We start from the raw sequence: 18,494 nt of genomic DNA, 5'->3' as shown, positions 1-18,494 counted from the left end.
TTTGCCTCTGAAATGCAACGTGTAGTATAAGTATAAAGCAACATAGAATAGAAATACTTGTGTAAAATGAACTCAAAATTGTACTTTACTCCAGTAGTTTAAATGTCCATCGTTACATTCTACTCTTAAACATATCCGATGCATGCATTGCTGAAGATGTCTGTCTGTCTGTCTGTTGTTTTGTGCATTTGATTTGACTGTTGCAACAATGGCAGGTTTGGGCGTTATTGTGCCACTAACGGTGTTTCTGTATTGAAAGCAAAATTAGAAATAAATGCACCACCACATTCAAACACATATGAGGAAGTGCTGCCTCACTTGCACCGCTGTACTTTTAAAAAAAAAAATTTCACAGGGAAGTGAAAGCCCCTGAAGGCCACAGAGACAAATCTGCTCTTGGTCATTAGTAGCTGCTTCAGCTCTGCACTCTTTTTCTGTCACACTCATGAGAACACGCTTGGACTTACTGCTGACAACAAACACTCGGCAGGGAGGAGAGTTCCACTCTTCAGAAGATGAGCTTTGGAGAGGACCTGCGATGCCCCCAGGCACATGCAGCTGTCATTCGGTTGCTGGACTCAGAGCTTCACCTGATGGAGGTCATGAAAAAGTGGATTGGTCATCGAGCTAAAAGTGAACGAGAGTTTTCAGTGCAGCTGCACCACATGGCTGCCATGGTAGAGAAGCTGGACCGGCCTCAGCCTGGTGCAGGACCGGACTACATCAGCCAGCTCAACAAGGTGAGGTCTTATAGTTCATTAATCAACGGCTCATCATAGAACGATGCACTCACATGTGGTCATATTGGAACAAAATACTCATCAAGTTAGCTTTTTTGCTGTCAACACAAATGTGTTTAATATACAGAGCATTGAAAAACGAAAATAAAGTTCATTGTGTGCCACAATTTTAGTCTCCTAAAATAAATCTGTGTAAGTTTTTTTCCTTAATTTATTTGTGGTACAAATATAAGAAGATTTTCTGAAGGCAAAGGTACCAATAACCCAAACCCCTTCAGTTTAGATTGATCTAAATATATTCTTTATCCAAATAAGGAAGCTCTTAGAAAGAGCATACCACCACAAGAAGATAGTTATTTTCTATTTGCATTTATTTGAATTCACAATACATCTGGATACATGGATGTGAGACTCAATAAGTCCAACACAACCTGTATAATGTGTGTATGATATGTTGCTGTAGTGCTACCTGTTAGGGAAATGTCAAAGTTTTCTAATTTGCTCAGAATTTATTTGAAAGCTGTTTGCAATCGTCCAATGCTTCCTTTAATTATTGCAAATAATGTATGCTTATGAAGGCAACCTTTTACAGGAAGCATTATGATATGAACCCAATATGGAAAGAAAACCCTTTTTCTGGTTCTCCAAATATCTGCCAAAGATTGGGTCACATTGATGAGAGTTTTGTTCAACAAATAAATACAATATAAATGGTGTAAAATGAGTTTGGATGGTAAAACAACTATTTTAATTCTGCACCTCACAATCCAGGAAATATTAGGTGCATTTCTTAAAAACACTTGGCGCATGATACATGTTAAAAGACACAAATAGTTTTTTGGCCCATGGTCTGACTTTCATCAAAATGTATTGAAATCTATTGAGTATTTTTGAGACAAACAAACAAATCCACATCCAAACGGAGGGTAGAACGTGTGGAGGACTGTTGTCCTCTGGACTGAATGACCTGTCTCCCTGACCTTTCCCCCCCCCCCCCCCCCCCCCCCATCTGTCAGTCATGGGGAGTCCTGGTTTCTCAGACGGACCTCCTCAGTCAGGTGATGAAGAAGCGCTCTGAGGATCTGCTGGATGGTCCCATCAGCAAACTGACGCTGCTCATCAGAGACAAACAGCAGCTCCGCAAAACCTACGCAGAGCAGTGGAACCTGCTGAAGCAGGAGCTCAGCAAGGTGTGTGACCAACATACACACATACAGTCGTTTTCATGACTTTTCATTACATTAACTATCCTTAAACCAAGTTTTAACCCTAAAATGATTTAATGGGTACCGTATGTGCAATTGTTCCCATTGTGTCCCAAAAAAGGCATGTCCCCACAACTACAGTAAAACACGCTTGCCCACACATAATCTCAAATAGCACGTTGAGTTTATTGTGTCAAAAGTTCCATGTTATGTCAAAGACAATGTCGTCGTTTTTACTACCTGGTCCAAACATACAAAATGACTATTATGTGTTGGCGGAAGTTGTCGTTTTAAAATCTATTTGTTGATTTTTCTTGAGTCATCTTGACATGCACATGAGCATTGCAGTCGCAGCATTATAAATGGACAGCCGTTGAATGAAATGAGGTTCAATAGACTGGAAACAGTGTGTGCAGATGCAGTTTTTAATGCAATCTCAAACTGTTGGCTGCTCCACACAGTTTTTATTACCCAATTACATCAGGGAAGTGATGTGCTCATTTCCAGTGATCCATATTGGGTCGCAGTTTGGCCGTCTGGCAGGCAGTTTGTTTATTTTAATTTTCTTACTTTATTGTGCAGACAACAAATGTGGTTGTGTGTGAATACCTGTGTGGCACAATAGATAGATCTTATGTCGTGATTGTGACTAAACAAAAAACGTCTGACGTGCTACTGTATCGTTCGGAATTTTAAAGTATTTGCACCGGCAGCTCAACAAAGGTCAGATAATTTCCTTCTGTGTCTTCTTCTCTCATGTTTGTTGTTCCTCTGCAGTGAAATATCTCAGAGCCGTTGACCACTTCCTGTGGCAGACACTTCACACTCATTGAGGCAGCTGTTCACCACACAAAAGCTTCTGTGAATGTAGCCCAGCCTTGCACTGAATGTTTTCCATCGGTCTGTGTTTCTGTGTGCTGCTTCAGGTGACCCAGACAGAGCTGGAGAGGCTGAAGAGCAGCTACAGACAGGCAGTGAGAGATGCAGCTCAGGCTAAGAGGAAGTACCAGGAGGCCAATAAAGGTGTACATACAGTAACTTTCTTCTCCGAGCAGAATCAGTTTCACACTGATGGCACAGTTTGGGTTTTTTTCACTGTGCAAATCTGAAATCTGGACTTCCTTCATGACACAATGTGTTTTCCTGTGTGTGTGTGTGTGTGTGTACAGATAAAGAGCGAGACAAGGCGAAGGAGCGTTACATAAAGGCTTCAATGAAACTCCACGAGTTGCATAACGAGTATGTGCTGTCTGTGCGAGCTGCTCAAGTTTACCATCAGCACCACTACAGTCAGATCCAGCCCGCCCTGCTCAGTGCACTGCAGACTCTGCAGCAGGAGATGGTGCTCATACTGTAAGATTGCATCGACTACACTGTGTGTGTGTGTGTGAATGACATTATAGTCATGCATTTGAGAGAAGTGACTGTTGAGATGACTTTTCCTTGTTTGCACAATAACAAAACTTAGATATGCAAAATCGAAAACATTACTTTAAAATGGGAAGATGATCCAAATGGAAAGCATTATCTGAATTTGGTGTTTGTTTGTGCTGTAAATGTTAAATCAGCTGTCAGATCTCAGATGTCGCAGCTTGTTTAAACACAGTTTGCATAACAGGGCCTGCTTGAAACAAGACACATGTAAGAAGAAGTCAAACATTTACTTTCCTGTGAAGGACTGTAGAGTAGGTTTTCATTGTACTGATATAAATGAACCTGCCACTAACCAACCTGTACATCCGTATGTTGTTCTTTGGAAAAATGTCATGTACTGTACATGTGGTCGGGATGTTTGGCTAAAACTTGCAGAAATGCTCCTTGAAAAACTGACTTTGCCTTATTCTGTTTTCATGTGGCATCGCTGACCTCTGAACCAGAAAAGAGATCCTGCAGGAATATTTCGACATCTCCACTTTCCTTAATCATGAAGTGGTGCGGATCCACAGGGAGATATCTTCTGCTCTGTCAGCCATCGATCCTCACAGAGAATATGAGAGCTTCATCCAGCAGAACCGGTAGACTGAGTCAACGTTTCAGATGTCAACAATGCAGCCATGAAAGCTAAGCCTGCAGAGCAATGATACTGTGTGTTTGTGTTCACAGGTCTGTCGGGGAGACTCCTGCTTGTGCAGAGTTTGATTGCAATCTGCTGGAGGACACTGAGCACCTCGATCCTAGAGAGCTTGAACTGAACGACCTCACGCTTGAGACAATCCAGCACAAGTGAGAACAAACGACGCAATCTCATCCAGATGAACAGACTCATTTCCTTTTTTAGTGTCTAAACAACTTCCTCCTCCTAAAGCTCCCTGTACTTTTTTTTAACCTCCTGTTTCCTCTGACGGTTATGCATCAATTACTTCCTCCCCTTGTGTTATTTCCCCTCCTCCCAGACTGACTGCGGTAGAGGAGGAGCTGCTGTGTCTGGCTCGGACTCTGGGCTCTCAGCAGAGCGCGGTCGAACAGCTGGAGCTGGAGCTGGACGTAGAGTGTGAGGGTGTCAAGAAGGGCCAGAGGTGAGCGGCCCACAGACAGAAGCAGAATCAGCGAGTCTTAAGAGGTCACAGAGGAGGTTTCAAAATAACAACACACAACCTTTGGTTGCCATGAAGACAAGTTGCTGAAGTTTGCCTCTGCGGGCAGTCCTTCCTGTTGGGAGAGTTCAGTATGCTCTTGGCTGGGCAACAGCTAATAACTAGTGTGGTCTCAGGGGGCTGTAAGTGCCTTATGGATTATAACATAGCGATATGGTCAGAGTTCTGGAGCTCGATCCCCCTCATTTGTCCTGGTTGATGAGGCTGTCTGAAGGTTGTTAGAGGTTTACAGTCCAGTGGGAGTGATCCAGTCTTTAACAAGCTCCTGGAGGGAAACAATGTGTTTAATTATTTATTAGTTATGCGGTGGTGTTGAGGTGAGTGGAGGTTATGCTGCCCTTTGGTTTGTATTTTGAAGAACCATTTTGTAAATCAACAGTGGGTGACTGAGAATCTGTTAACCTGGGGAAATTGAAGACTGAGTACATTTACTTCTGTGGTTCCTACTCACCGTCACTCAGAGATCATACAGGAATATGTCATAAAAATAGTCAAAGCTTTATATATATTCAGTTTAAGATCACAAGTATATATAACAAAGGAAAGTAGCAAATCCTCACATTTGAGAAGCTTTGGCAGTTTTATATTTAAAAAAGGACTGCAACAAGTAATTATCATCCAAATCGTTGTAGATTAATTTCCTGTCAATCGATTAATCGTTTCAGCTTCAGTCAAATGACCTCAAACTATCTGACTCAATGAACACCTCGCATTTTTGCAGCACAGCGGTACTTGTTGGTCTCAGGGCAAATAATGGAAGTGCCAAGCAATAGCATGTGCGTTGTACTTAATGGGAGCTTGGGAGGCGGCAGGGTACATGCACAATGCACAGGGAGGGAGGTTGAAGTGGTCAATGGGGGTGCAACAGCAAATTGTTCCCCTGGTGGCCTCTAGCAGGTTAATCCAGCATGCACTGGCCATTCCTGTACTGTTGAATCTTGTGTTTATCAGCATTTTTTTAATAGCAGGCTCATTTCACCTCACTAGCAGCACTCTTAGGTCATTGAAAGGATTACTGGTCTTACATGCTGACAATCCACGACAACGGCTGACTAAGCTGTCGCCAGAGAATCTTATTGACCGCAAGGGAGCTCCTGTAACCTATTTACACAGACGGACTTCTTATTGATGTCTCTGTGGTCTTGTGCTGTCTATTTGCAAAACGTGTGTTGTTTTATTGACGTGTGCAACCCTCTGTGTTGCTCACACTGACTTACTGACGTACCGCTGCTCTCTGCTTCGTCCAGGGTCTACCATTTCAGCAAGAGACATGCGATGGAGGAGTGCCGGCAGCAGGTTGCTCTGTCCCAGGGCATGAGAGTCAAGCTGGAGGTTCAGAGGCTTCTTCTGAAAGAGAAACTGGACCAGCTGGGCTCCAACGAACCTTCCTCTGCTCTGAAGCTGGACCCAGACACCGTCTCACTTTCGTCCAACTCAAGCAATGTATGTTCTCTCTGCCAGGGTCTTTCCGGTCTTTTTTAAGGCCGTATCTAATTAGAGCATGAAGCCGACTGACTTTAGTGACCCTGTGCCTCTTCCTCTACCAACATCAGTTTTGGATGCATTACCAAGAAATTTGGTACAGATATTGATGTTCCCCAACAGATACTTTTCATCGAGCGCCACCGTTATTGGTCAATTCTTTGGTTTAGGACCACAAATCTTTGTGTTTAGAGCTAATTAGCAAATGTTAGCATGCTGCCATGTTAAACTGATATGGTGAACCTGGTACAAGTATTATATAGCTGCTTAACACCAGATTATTAAACTTGTCATTGTGATCAGCGAGTTGTGAAAGCGAGCTGACATTAGCATATAGCTCAAAGCATTGCTGTACAAAAGCAAAATCAGTTTGTTGACTTAAAGTCTTGTTTGATTTTGTCAAGTTGAGTTCAAAGTCACCAATTTTGTGAAAATGACTCACATGCGACCCATGTGACTTGAGTCCACACCTTGTTTTGTACTGTCCGCTATTCCTTTAGCAAATCAATGACGAATAAATTAACCCACAATCAAAACGCTGCTTTATTTACCACTAAACAACTGGACCTTACAATTAGATTTCATACAAAATAATGACACAATAGCCTTGCAAGTCTTTATATACTTCTCGATGTTTATTGCCAGCTATTTTATATTTTTACTGACCAGCTGTGGATCTCTTTTTTTTTCAGCACCACAGCCCAACTCCCTCCAAACTCCTCATGGACGGGATCATAAATAATCTGGGTGGCCTGTTTAAACCCAAATGTGAGGTAGGTGAAACAATCAATGACCAATAATTACAAAGACCAATGAAAGAAAGAGTGCAAGTGGACTGTTTGCCATTGCATTGTACACAATGAACAATATCTGATCCTCAGTATGTTGTTGAAGGACATTTTAAAAGGAAGGACACTTGATCCAGTTGAAAGACACTCTGCCTTCTCACTCTTCCACCTGCCTGCTCTTAACTTTAACTGCAGTGTGTTTTTGTACACTCAAACCCTCTTACCACACAACAATCAATTCATCATGTTTTGGAGACTGTGTGTCCACCGCTGCAATTCACTCAGGCACGTGATCTTTCTTTGGAGTTTGGTGCTCCTGAAAGCACTGTTGGACAAAGTCAGCTTTGACGGTCAAGTCAAAGTTTGGAAACGCTGCCTGACCTAAAAGTAATTTTACTTCAATGTGTTATCATCGCTCACAGACGGAGCCATGACCCAGTTGAGCTGCACACAAACCCTCTATAAAAGGCCTTGTGCAATAACTTTAGTGTCTGTAATGCACTGGACTTAAGGCCTAAATTATTTGCTGTTTTTCTTTAACTGTGACTATTTCTTGCTCTCCAATTCCCAACCCTGTGGTTCCCCGGAGGCATGGAAGGTGGTGCAGTTAGATTAAAGTATTACAGACTCTTCTTTGAAGTATCGCCATATATTCTCTGCAGAGTCACCCTAAAATCCATCCTCCAGCACTTTGTATTGTTTCATTATTCATGTCAGCTTTAAGAGGTTCTGCTATTCTCTCTTCCTACCTCCAGGTGCTGCCGGCCCTCACCCTGGTGCAGGAGGTGGATCGTCCTCTGGGGCAGCAGGAGTGGTACCACGGAGCCATTCCCAGACTGGAGGTCCAGCAGCTGCTGACGAATGACGGAGACTTCTTGGTGAGGAAGAGTCAAGAGAAACAGGGTTATGTGCTCTCTGTGCAGTGGGAAGGATCCTGCAAGCATTTCCTCATTCAGAACACAGATGTAAGTTCATCAACAAAGCAAAACACTTCTGCAGAGAGTTGTAGAAGGAAATCTTACATTAGACACGATGTGTTTCTGTGTGTGTTTTACATCATATCTTTTTGAATATGCATGCAAGTTTTGAATACCACTGATACTGCCAAAAAGATTTAAATGTTTCCTTCCAAAATTGTATAAGAGAAGACAATGAGAGCTTTTACATTTTATTTTCTGCAAATTAAGTTTCGATGATTGGAATGAAAACATGGATACAAGAAGTTATTTTAACAATCCAACAATTTAAAAGACTTTTTGTTTGATATGTTTTTTTTCATTATGTTCTCAAGGTTTTCTACCTTCTGTATGTTTACAAATTGGATTTTCCGTCTGTAGAATCTGTATCGTTTAGATGGAGAAAGCTTCCACAGCATCCCGCTGCTGATCAGTCATCTGCTAACCTCACGACAACAAATCACCAAGAGGTCTGACATTATGCTGAAGAAACCTGTTCTGAAGGTACGGCTGTCACACAATTCAAACATATCAAAGTGCTTCTACAGTCGTCACAGATAAACACACAAGCAAACATAAACCTGCTCTCTAATGATCTTTCCTTCGAATCCTTTTCCCCTTTCTGTTCATTTGAAAACAGCACCACTTTATCTCTTATTGTTCGTTTTTAACCCCATTAGGACAAGTGGGTCCTGGAACATGATGATATTATCTTGGGACCCCTAATTGGACGGGTAAGTAAACTTAACATCTGTTGATAGAAATGTATTTTTTTATTTCTTACTTTTTGTTACACACATTAATACGATTAGCTGAGTCCATGTGTTTGTCTGCCTCTGAGTCATATATCTCAATAAAAATAAATCCTGTAATTGACGTAACAAGAGGCCAGCTCTTCATAATTGGTTCGATCAACCAACATGATTGCCACTTTAAAGGATAATTTCACATTTGATCAAGCATATCTTAAACTAATACTTACATGCCCCCATGGACATTGACAGAGTGTTATTGTTTGTGGTAATGGTTTCAGAGAGATGACGTCTGAAAGAGATGTCATTGTAAGTGAATGTAAAGCTAATAAGAGGCTTCATCGGTGTGAATTGTGTTGCTTTTACTCTCAGCAACACTGTCCTTGGAAATACAAGAGATTGATTTTTGTAAGTGTGGAAGATATCCACTTGGTCAATGTCATTCAGACTGCTGAAGTCTCATATTAGCTTGCCGCTGGACTTTGGAGGTATTTTTTCCACAGAGGGAGGAGTGTTGATTTAGTCCCCCATCACTCATGAAATCACTGACATCCTTTAGGAAGGGGTCTGTTCATGGCTGGTATGGACGGGAGGAACAGTTTCAACAATCAATACACCTTTCTGTAACCTATCCTTCATTTGACCTGCCCAGTTTTCATAGTTTGAATACTTTAAAGTGGTTAGAATTGATGAACATTTGATCTAAAATTGTCATAAAATTGTAACCTCAAACCAAAGACAGAACAATCTGAGACTGAACTTGAACTGTCAACGTTGGATTAGTTATGTCCCCTGCTGTGTTAGAAAGGAGAGTTTAAAAGACTGTAACTAATGTTGGTGTTTATACTACACAGGGCAACTTTGGAGAAGTGTACAGTGGTCGTTTGTGCTCTGATAACACTCCTGTAGCGGTGAAGTCCTGTAAAGAGAACCTGGCCCCAGAGCACAAGAGTAAGTTCCTGATGGAAGCCAGGTTAGTACACGCGCACACACACACACATACACTCACACACACACGCACAAACACACACGCACACCTCCTCTTCTGTGCTGTCCAGGATCCTGAAGCAGTACGACCATCCTAACATTGTGAAGCTGATAGGAGTGTGCACTCAGAAACAGCCCATCTACATCATCATGGAGCTCGTCCAAGGTCAGTATGAGCCTGTGGGACTCTACCTTTATATCTCTCAGCATGTTCAAAGCAACAGCTCTGATCTTTATTTGACCATTATTCTCTATGTGTGTGTGTGCACATTTCATAAGGTGGGGATTTTATCTGCTTCTTACGGCGTGAGGGTCACAGTCTGAAGCCTAAAATGTTGGTGAAAATGACAGAGAATATCGCGTCTGGCATGGAGTTCCTGGAGAGCAAGAAGTGCATCCACAGGTTGGTCAATCAATAAATCAATATTTGTACAATATTAAGTGATTTTAGACAATATATACAACATTTATACAAATCCTATTCATTAAATCAGGAACAGGGCTTTGTATAATTTAAAGACACTAAAGCAAATGATTATTTTGTCAGATTTGGCGCATGAAGGATCAACACCCCATTAAAAGTCATCCTTATTAGTGCTTCACGTAGTATTCAGTTCTGGTGAATTCCACGGCGTTAATCAATAACTGCTGACCTTTAAAGGGATGCAGGAAGCTATTAGCTTGGTAGTTTGCCATGTTTGCCATATTTGCCATTCACTTTTGTTTCGAGTAATCTCCACGGTTGGAATACTATTCCACTATTCCACTATTTTCCCTCATAAATAACTTTTTATCTAACAGTGCAGTGATGAACCAAACATCAGGGGAAGAAAACAAAACAGTCAGTTAAGTGGTTAGCAAGTTAACCGCTGGCTCAGCAGCTCACCAACTAGCATGTTGCCAGATTGGACTGTGTTTCCACCCAGTTAGACTCGTTTTGATTAAGTTGGGCTGGTAGATACAATTTTGGCTGCTTTTGTCGATATATGGAGGGGTTTTGAAAATACTGTGAAAATTATGTAATATAACAATTTATTATAATATTCATTGTGTTGATTTGTATGTTAATGATGTGCTTTATATTACGCATGTATTGGTTTTACGGTTTTACAAAGGTCTCTGACAAGGTTATGAATTAGTCGGGTTTTAAGTAGTGATTGGGCAATCTGATCAGGCAACACTGTCATCTAGCCCTGCGAGTATAGTCACCGTGTCATCTGCCCCAACAACTTCTTGTGGTTTGACTCCTGCATAGTGTGGATGTAGCCTAGCCTAAGGCTATATCCAACAAACATACCAACACGAAAAAGCATCCTTAGATCAGAGCCCGGTTTTCTGTTTGACTTGATTTCTAAAAGCTGCGTGTTGGATCGAGTTATTAAAAAACAAGTGAGGAACAAGCTGTGTGCAGATGGATTTCAAAGCCTGTGTGCAGATACAAGCTGTGTGCAGATGGATTTCAAAGCCTTTGCGATACATAATACAGAACTCAATCTACTTCCCTAACATAATGCCATACAACTGTTCACCAAACTAACCTTTCCCTGCACTTCCCCATAATGTTTGACTCTATGCAACAGTCAAACAATCAATTCAAAATGAGGGATAAGACATTTTCTTAAATAACTGATGGCTGTTGTAACCTTAAAGGGGAAGCTGGAAACGAGCTCTGCTGGCTGACCTACAATTCTTTTTCACTTACATTAAAAAGACAGCACCACCATTAATTCAGCAGCGCATTACATTACATTCATTTGGCAGAAACGCTTCGTATAAATCAGCTTACAATGAGTGCATTCGAACAGAAACGAAGCAGAGCCTAATGTCCTCAAAACTGGAGTTATCCCAAATAAACCTAACAGTGTTCAGAGAGGTATGGTGCAGCTTTTGTTCCATAAGTTAGAGCCAACGTGTGGTGGGAGATGTGTAGTGACTCCTGTCCTGACTTCAGTTTGAGTTCAGTCCACAGAAAAGAGCCTTGACTGTCCTGATAAACACAATATGTTGATTAAATGCAAACAACCTTAATGCATATTAAGATTATGTGTTCATTACTTGCTCATTTCTCTTTATGATAAACCTTTATTAGTCCAGCAACTTTCATACATAAAATGAAGCTCAAAGTGTTGTATTGAAGTTGTATTAAAAACAAATTCAAAACATTAACATATAATGGTTCGCAAAGAAACACCTTAAAATACAATAAAGCGAAAACAATATAGGGACCTCTTTGTAATGGGATCCCACCAGCCGAGACGCCAGATTGAGCCATTGGCTCCTTCCCCACTACCCTCCTACTTCCAGCGCCCTTGAACCACATCCATCTTCGAACTCAGCCTTCATTTTGATCTCAACTGCTCGCTGTGGTGGCTGGTAAAGATAAGCAAAACTGTTTTGGATACTAATGGACTTGTTATTCCACAGGTCAAGGACAAGAAAAGGCTGCCTCTCTATACTTCTTTGTCCTGACTGTTGGTTGACAGAGAGATTAGTAATACGATTTTAAATCGTCTGCAAAAGAGGCAGGGAAGAAATGGAAGGATGCTGAAATGACTGAATACCCATTATAAAGATACAAAAAAATGGGATTTTGTACGTAATCTAAGAACACACAAAAAAAGTGTGCTTTCAAAGCATTAAAATAAAAATGAGAAACAGCTGAGATCAAGATTATGTTGTGAAAACATTCATAATGATGCAACCTGAAAGGGAACTGTGACGTTATAGGGGATCAAAAGCTGAGTGGTGGATTGTGGTGCTTTGAGTGAGGCATCAGTGGAGGTTGTCAGTGCTCCGGAGAAGACATGAGGTTGCGACACCTGGCTCATTACAGGAGCACTGTGCTGTTTGCCCAGCGGGGACAGATCAGAGCAGCCGGCTGGTAGCTGCTCAGCCTGTAACGCTGCATGTCAAACTGCCTCACATGCAACACTCGAGGCATGACAGGAACGCCTGTTCTCTCGCTCCTTTTAGTCCCCTTTTTTATTTTTCACACAGATCATGATGCTGTTGTGTCTCCTTTGTGTCTTTTTGTGATCAGCCCCTGCATTCATCCCTCTTACATCCATCTTCCTCCCCTGTCTCGTTGTCATTTCAAAAGGGACCTGGCAGCAAGAAACTGTCTGGTTGCACAGCACAACGTGGTGAAGATCAGCGACTTTGGGATGTCCCGTCAGCAGGATGATGGTGTCTACTCTGCAGGGGGCGGCCTGAGACAGATCCCTGTCAAATGGACGTCTCCTGAGGCCCTGAACTATGGTAGGCCACAGCTGTTTCTGATCTGCAGTCATAACCAGCAACACTTCTGTTTCTCTCTGCCTGTAGTCAATTGAAAAAATGCCTGTGCCTTTGCCAATGCTGCCTCCTGCTGGTGTTTTAGGTCGTTTTACTACAGAGAGTGACGTCTGGAGCTTTGGAGTTTTGCTGTGGGAGACCTTCTCCATGGGAATGACGCCCTACACGAGCATGACCAACCAACAGACACGAGACGAGGTGGAGAAAGGTAAAGACTCTGCAGACAAAATAAGCCAAATGTCGATGTGTTTTTATCTAGGAAAATTCCTTCTCCTCCTTTGTGCCTGTTTCTGAGACTGATGTCTTTTTTAGATTCCACATGTTTCATAAATTGTGTACAGTGTGTTAAGATGTCTCGATGTCTGTTTTGACTGTCTGATGTGTGTCAGGATACCGTATGCCCGCTCCGCACGGCTGCCCCGTGGAAATCTCCAGGATTATGAGCAGCTGCTGGCAGTACGACCCCAGAAATAGACCGTCTTTCAAGAAACTTCGGGCTGAGCTCAGTACCATATATAGCAAAATTACGTAAGACAAGCCTGCTGGTTGGACATGTGTAGACTAAGTTCATTTTCTTCTGTCAGTTTGATTTGGTTTGTAATGTTGCATCTTCTTTTCCTTCGTAAAAGATGTTGAAGTCCAGTCTGAACACTGAAACAGATCTCTTAAAGACATGCAATTTGAAACAAACTGATACGAAACTTGTTGTGGAAATAAACTTGCAAATGGAGATTTAAGGACTTGTAAAATGTCAGTGAACCAGTTGATGGCAGCAATCTTGTTTTTTCCCTTCTTGTGATGTGTCTGTTTTTTGTTTCCTCCTCATTCTAAAAATAGAAGCTTGTCAAAACACAATGTACTGTGTTGTGTAATATTACCATATCTGTTGCAATGTAACACCTGATCTGTCTCAAAGAAACCACCGAGGTATGTCATTCTGACATATCCTCCTAAAATGCTGCCAAGTTTTCAATCAGCACAGCCATGGGCGCTGTTTGTTCCTGTGTTGCTTGTTGGGTTTTTAGGATCAAACTGCAGACCTCCCTCGGGGGGATTTTAGTTCTGTTAGAAAATATGAAGCATGTTGGTGTAACATGACTGCCTGTGATTACACAAAACTATCTAAAATAAAAGAACAGGCCTATTTGAGCTGTATTTTAACTTAAAGCTGCTACAATCAATAATTTGACCATCAATAATGGACCAAAACATTAGTGTCACATAGGGGTGTAACGGTTCACAAAAGTCACGGTTGGGTTCGGTACGATACAGTGGAGCCACGGTTCGGTACGTTTCGGTACAGTAGAAAACTATAAATGCCAGAGAAATGTACTTTATTTTAAAATATATTTATTCATTACAACTAACATCATGAAGTTATTCTTTGACTTTGAACAATGATGGAACTATACCTGAGTGACTCATCTTCTGGGGTGTCTTCTTAGCAACACATAAGCATAAAAAACAAACTGCTCCTTAATGTTATGTAGTATTGTTACTTACATCTTGCAAAAGAGATTTTTAATCTCAATGGGACTACCTGGTTTAATAAAGGTTTTTAAAAAAAGAAAAAAATAACTTTTTTTTTATTCAAAGGTATTCGGTTCGTCATGCGTACCGAACGGTTCAATACGAATACGCGTATCGTTACACCCCTAGTGTCACAGCATCTTTTTGGTTTTATGACCCTCAACTTCACTGTGTTGGCCCGCTGCTCTTATCACTTCCAGATGCAGCAGGCAACTGTTTTCATCTGAATGAAACTGTACGTGTGTGGGTTCAAATCATTCATTTTCTAAAGTTTGACTTATGGCCGAGTCTGTTTAACCAGGAAGACTTCGTAAAAGTTGGCAAGTAGCGACTGTAGCATGCACTGTTACCGGTGGATACATGCTATTTAATATTCGGCCAGAATTTATGTGTTTAATTGTTGACTGGTCAGCCCTGTTAAACCAGGTCTACCTCCCAACTCGTAAGATACAGATGTTGGTCAGTACCCCCCCGGTGCCACAGTCCAATGTTGACCCACCCGGTGGCGTGATTATTAAACGGTCAGAGCGTCGTGTAAAGAGATGGGTCAAACAAACACAGGACTTTCATCCGGGAGACTACTGTTCGTGTCCTGAGCAAAAGTAAATGTTTGTCAAATGTTAAATTTGATCTTGTGACTCGTTTGTCAGTCAAGTTTACGTCAACCACGCTCTTTTCCTAAACCTAAGTGGTTTTGTTGCCTAACTTCCTGTGAAGACAGAATGTAATTTACTATGCACTGTGCATGTAACGAGTGGAATTTGACATGCCGTCCCTGCCAAGTCCAAAACGGACACTAGAGGGGTATCTAGACTCTAGAGCGTCGTAGCTTGGAGCTTATGACCACTGACCAAGTGTTGGTATTTGACGAGTTGGGAGTGAGAATGCGTTGCCATAGTATATACTGTGGACAGCTGTCAGGTGCAAAACTGTTTTTTCTATTGCCAAGGTAAAAAAACATCCTGAAGTCAACATCCTGTGAAAAGAAGTAAAAAAAAAAAAAAAAACTTTGTGTGATGTCCCTCCTGGGAACCCTATATGGACATTTATAAAGGATTTTTTTTAGATTGTCCTAAATGTAGTTTTTTTTGACAATTAAGTCAGTACCCCTGACCTTCGAGAGAGAAAGAGAATTTTGTGCCTGATTACAAATTCCCCAATCTTCAACACAAAGATTAGACGATATTTAGAGTGCGCCACTGAAATAACGTGCATGTGACAAAAAGCTCACAGTCCTGTTTCAGACTGCGTATCTTTAGCTTAATGTGATACACTTTCATTTAGTTAACTTAAAAAAAGAGGATAAGTAATTTTGTTTCAAAGTTCAGCACCTCTACAGTGACAATTTCATGTTTTCATTCTCTGTCGGATTAAGCTCAAATTGATGTAGGTATGAAATGTCTTATCAGTGGAATATGAGAAGGATTATCCGTGCTCACGATACTAATCCATTTCACAAGACCAATTGCGATCATCGCCCAGCACGTATTGTATATATAGTTAAGAGGGTACAGTTGTGCAAGCATCAGTAGTTGTGCAAGCATCAGTTTCCAAAGGGATGGGTATCAATTCAATGTAACCTCTCAATGACGTCACACACCCACGCAGCCATCGTGATGAGACATGTCAGTGTCACTCAACAATGTCACTTGCCTTGTTTCGAAAAGCGCCTGAGACTCCAGGTTAGGGTGAGGCTTTTATGTGTTTATGTTCCCTTGACAACGTCCAGAAAAATAAAAGAGAAGAACAATGTTTTAATTGAATGACCAAACAAAACTTGTTTGCCTAATTTTAGTTCTAGTCCAGCCACGGCCCCCCTCCATTTTTTATGTTTTAATGACTCAAGCCTATGAATCAACTCATTTGAAAGCCTTGTTCTTTTAATGAACAATAAATTGCTCCTGAACAAACTCGCCTTTTCATATTATCAACCTGTGGTGGAGGATGTATTCAGATCCTTTACAGTAAAAGTACCAGGACCAGACTGTTACAGGGTTACAGGGTAGGTACTCTGTTACAAGTAAAAGTCCTGCATTGGATATGTTACTTATGTAAAAAGTATAATCAGGAAACCTTTTAGGAATATTTTCAAGTATTAAATGTACATACAAAAAAAGGCAAACTCTTGATAGGTCTTCTGTGCAAATATTTTCCTCTGAAATGTAGTGGAGTAGAAGCAGGAAGTGGCATGAAAAGAAAAGTATCTCAACGTTGTACTTAGGATTTGTTTTCATGATCAGGCTGCGAGGAATGCGAAGAGGAAGCGAACAAAAGCATATTTTCCAAAATGAACCATTCCTGTAAAATGATCGCTGTATGTGAAAGCTTCTTAAATTGACTACCACACATCCCCAGCCGGCTTACATAATTGTTTTCTTTGTCCACTACAACGTGTTGCAGGCATTTGATAATTGATCTACTCGAGAGGCCATTTTCAAAAAGGTTTTTGTGGACGAAGGGCCAAAATGGAGAAAGCTCAGTGGATTAACTTGTCATGCTGTCCACCTGTGCTTTGAACTGAATGTCAACATGCCGACAGTTCAAGGTTCATCTACATAACTGTCATTCTACAACACAGGGTTGCACAACGAAAGGCATGACTATTTAGCGTCAACATGCTAACCGTGTGTAGCAACGCATAACTGTGCATAACGTAATATTTGAATGGAATAAAAGCTCATAATTTAACATTTTAATGTAATACAATTTCATAATACAATAATCAGCACATAATGCAAGAAAACAATGAATACATAGTGTAATTACAGTTTTGTGCATCATGGAATAAGCAGTAACAGTACAGGGGAAATGAATAACATTAACAATGGCTCAGCATGTACTATTCCAGGACTTCGTCGAACTCAGCTATCATTATTATTATTAAATACACCTGTGCCTTTTCTACGATGGCAAAAATGTCTGTCGGGGAAAAAAGTCTACAGCCGTTGAGACATCCCAAACTGAGCCACAATGTTATTTATCGACTGTGCAAGAAATCTGTTGTAGGAATCAAAAGGAAACCATTGTTTGTTGAAAAGCTGCTTGGATACACACACACGCGCTCCACTGCTTGAGATTACAGGTTCACAAATCAACTTTAATCATGTGTCAAACGTTGAACCTGCAAGCTTACAGCTTTCTTCACCTACTCTGCTAAGTGAAGAAAGCTTGAAGCTCAGGAAAGTCAAAGTATGCATCACAATTATCATTTGAATTTCATACAGAGAGGAAGACAATTGCATTCAGCAAAGAAAGAATTCCTTCAAGACGAAGAGAATTTATGTCGCAGAGAAACTTTCACAAACGTGATTTCAATGGGAAGCTGCTTTGTGTTTGTAGCCTTTGTTACCATGTTGAAAACAGAACATATTGACTCATAGTATTTTCTCAGATGGAACAGCCACAGTGAGGAAGGTGTGGCTATTGTCACTCATCACCCATCTCACCGAAGCAAGTCCTCAACATGGTTTGTGATTTTAGCCACCTCACCGGCCTAGCATGTTCTGCAGCTCTTTGTTGTCACATGATTTTGAGGTGTGAGGATTTTTCAGTGTGCATCCATACTAGACATCTCATTAATCTGAATCCATGAATTTGATACAGAATAAACCAGAAAGGTTACTTTTAAGCAACAATATGCATTTCTGATATAAGTGTCCCTTCACTTTATTTTTGAAGTGACATTTTATTTCTGAAAAACGACTGTACACAAAGTTAGTAAGTGCTTTAAAATGGAAAAAACTAACAATTAAAGCAGAGGAAAACAAAAACAATGAATACAACCTGAAAACAAAGTGTGATAAAATAATGTTAATCCACAGACCTGGTAAAGATCATCTGGTTTCAGTGAGGCGCTGACACCAGATAAGACGGTGTGGAATAAAACGTAAGATAATTAAAGAAAACCTAGATCAAAAGATCTTTGATGTCACTTGTCACAATTGCCACATTTAGATTAAATCGTGATCTTAAATGAGTGTATAGTTGCTCCAACATAACTCAATTTAAAGTTGCAGGCTGAAGATACCCAACAATAAAAGATGAAAATGACTAAAATGACTACAATGTAGTCACATGGGTCCATTATTGCTCAGAGTCACCTGTGAGGCTGAGTGAGCCACACAAAGCAGTTTGCACGTGCATGAACTTGAAGTCTCATGATGGAC

At 41.0% G+C, this 18,494-nt stretch overlaps 1 protein-coding gene across 1 annotated transcript; it reads left to right on the top strand.

Annotated features, from left to right (window-relative positions):
• Positions 1-515: 515 nt before the first annotated feature.
• Positions 516-13,347, top strand: fes (FES proto-oncogene, tyrosine kinase; the record flags this gene model as incomplete). Its single annotated transcript, XM_079283538.1, has 18 exons — positions 516-740; positions 1,757-1,930; positions 2,872-2,968; positions 3,115-3,298; positions 3,823-3,960; positions 4,049-4,168; positions 4,339-4,461; positions 5,787-5,982; positions 6,714-6,794; positions 7,565-7,774; positions 8,147-8,269; positions 8,446-8,499; positions 9,372-9,490; positions 9,576-9,670; positions 9,784-9,907; positions 12,605-12,762; positions 12,884-13,006; positions 13,188-13,347. 18 exons carry the CDS (start codon positions 516-518, stop codon positions 13,328-13,330), a joined length of 2,487 nt encoding a protein of 828 aa, XP_079139664.1. The 3' UTR covers positions 13,331-13,347.
• Positions 13,348-18,494: the final 5,147 nt, after the last annotated feature.

The sequence above is a fragment of the Melanostigma gelatinosum genome, assembly GCF_949748355.1.
Source record: "Melanostigma gelatinosum genome assembly, chromosome: 2".
In the NCBI taxonomy this organism is placed as follows: Eukaryota; Metazoa; Chordata; class Actinopteri; order Perciformes; family Zoarcidae; genus Melanostigma; species Melanostigma gelatinosum.
The sequence above is the reverse complement of the archived record's forward strand: the minus strand, read 5'-3'. Positions and strand labels throughout refer to the sequence as shown.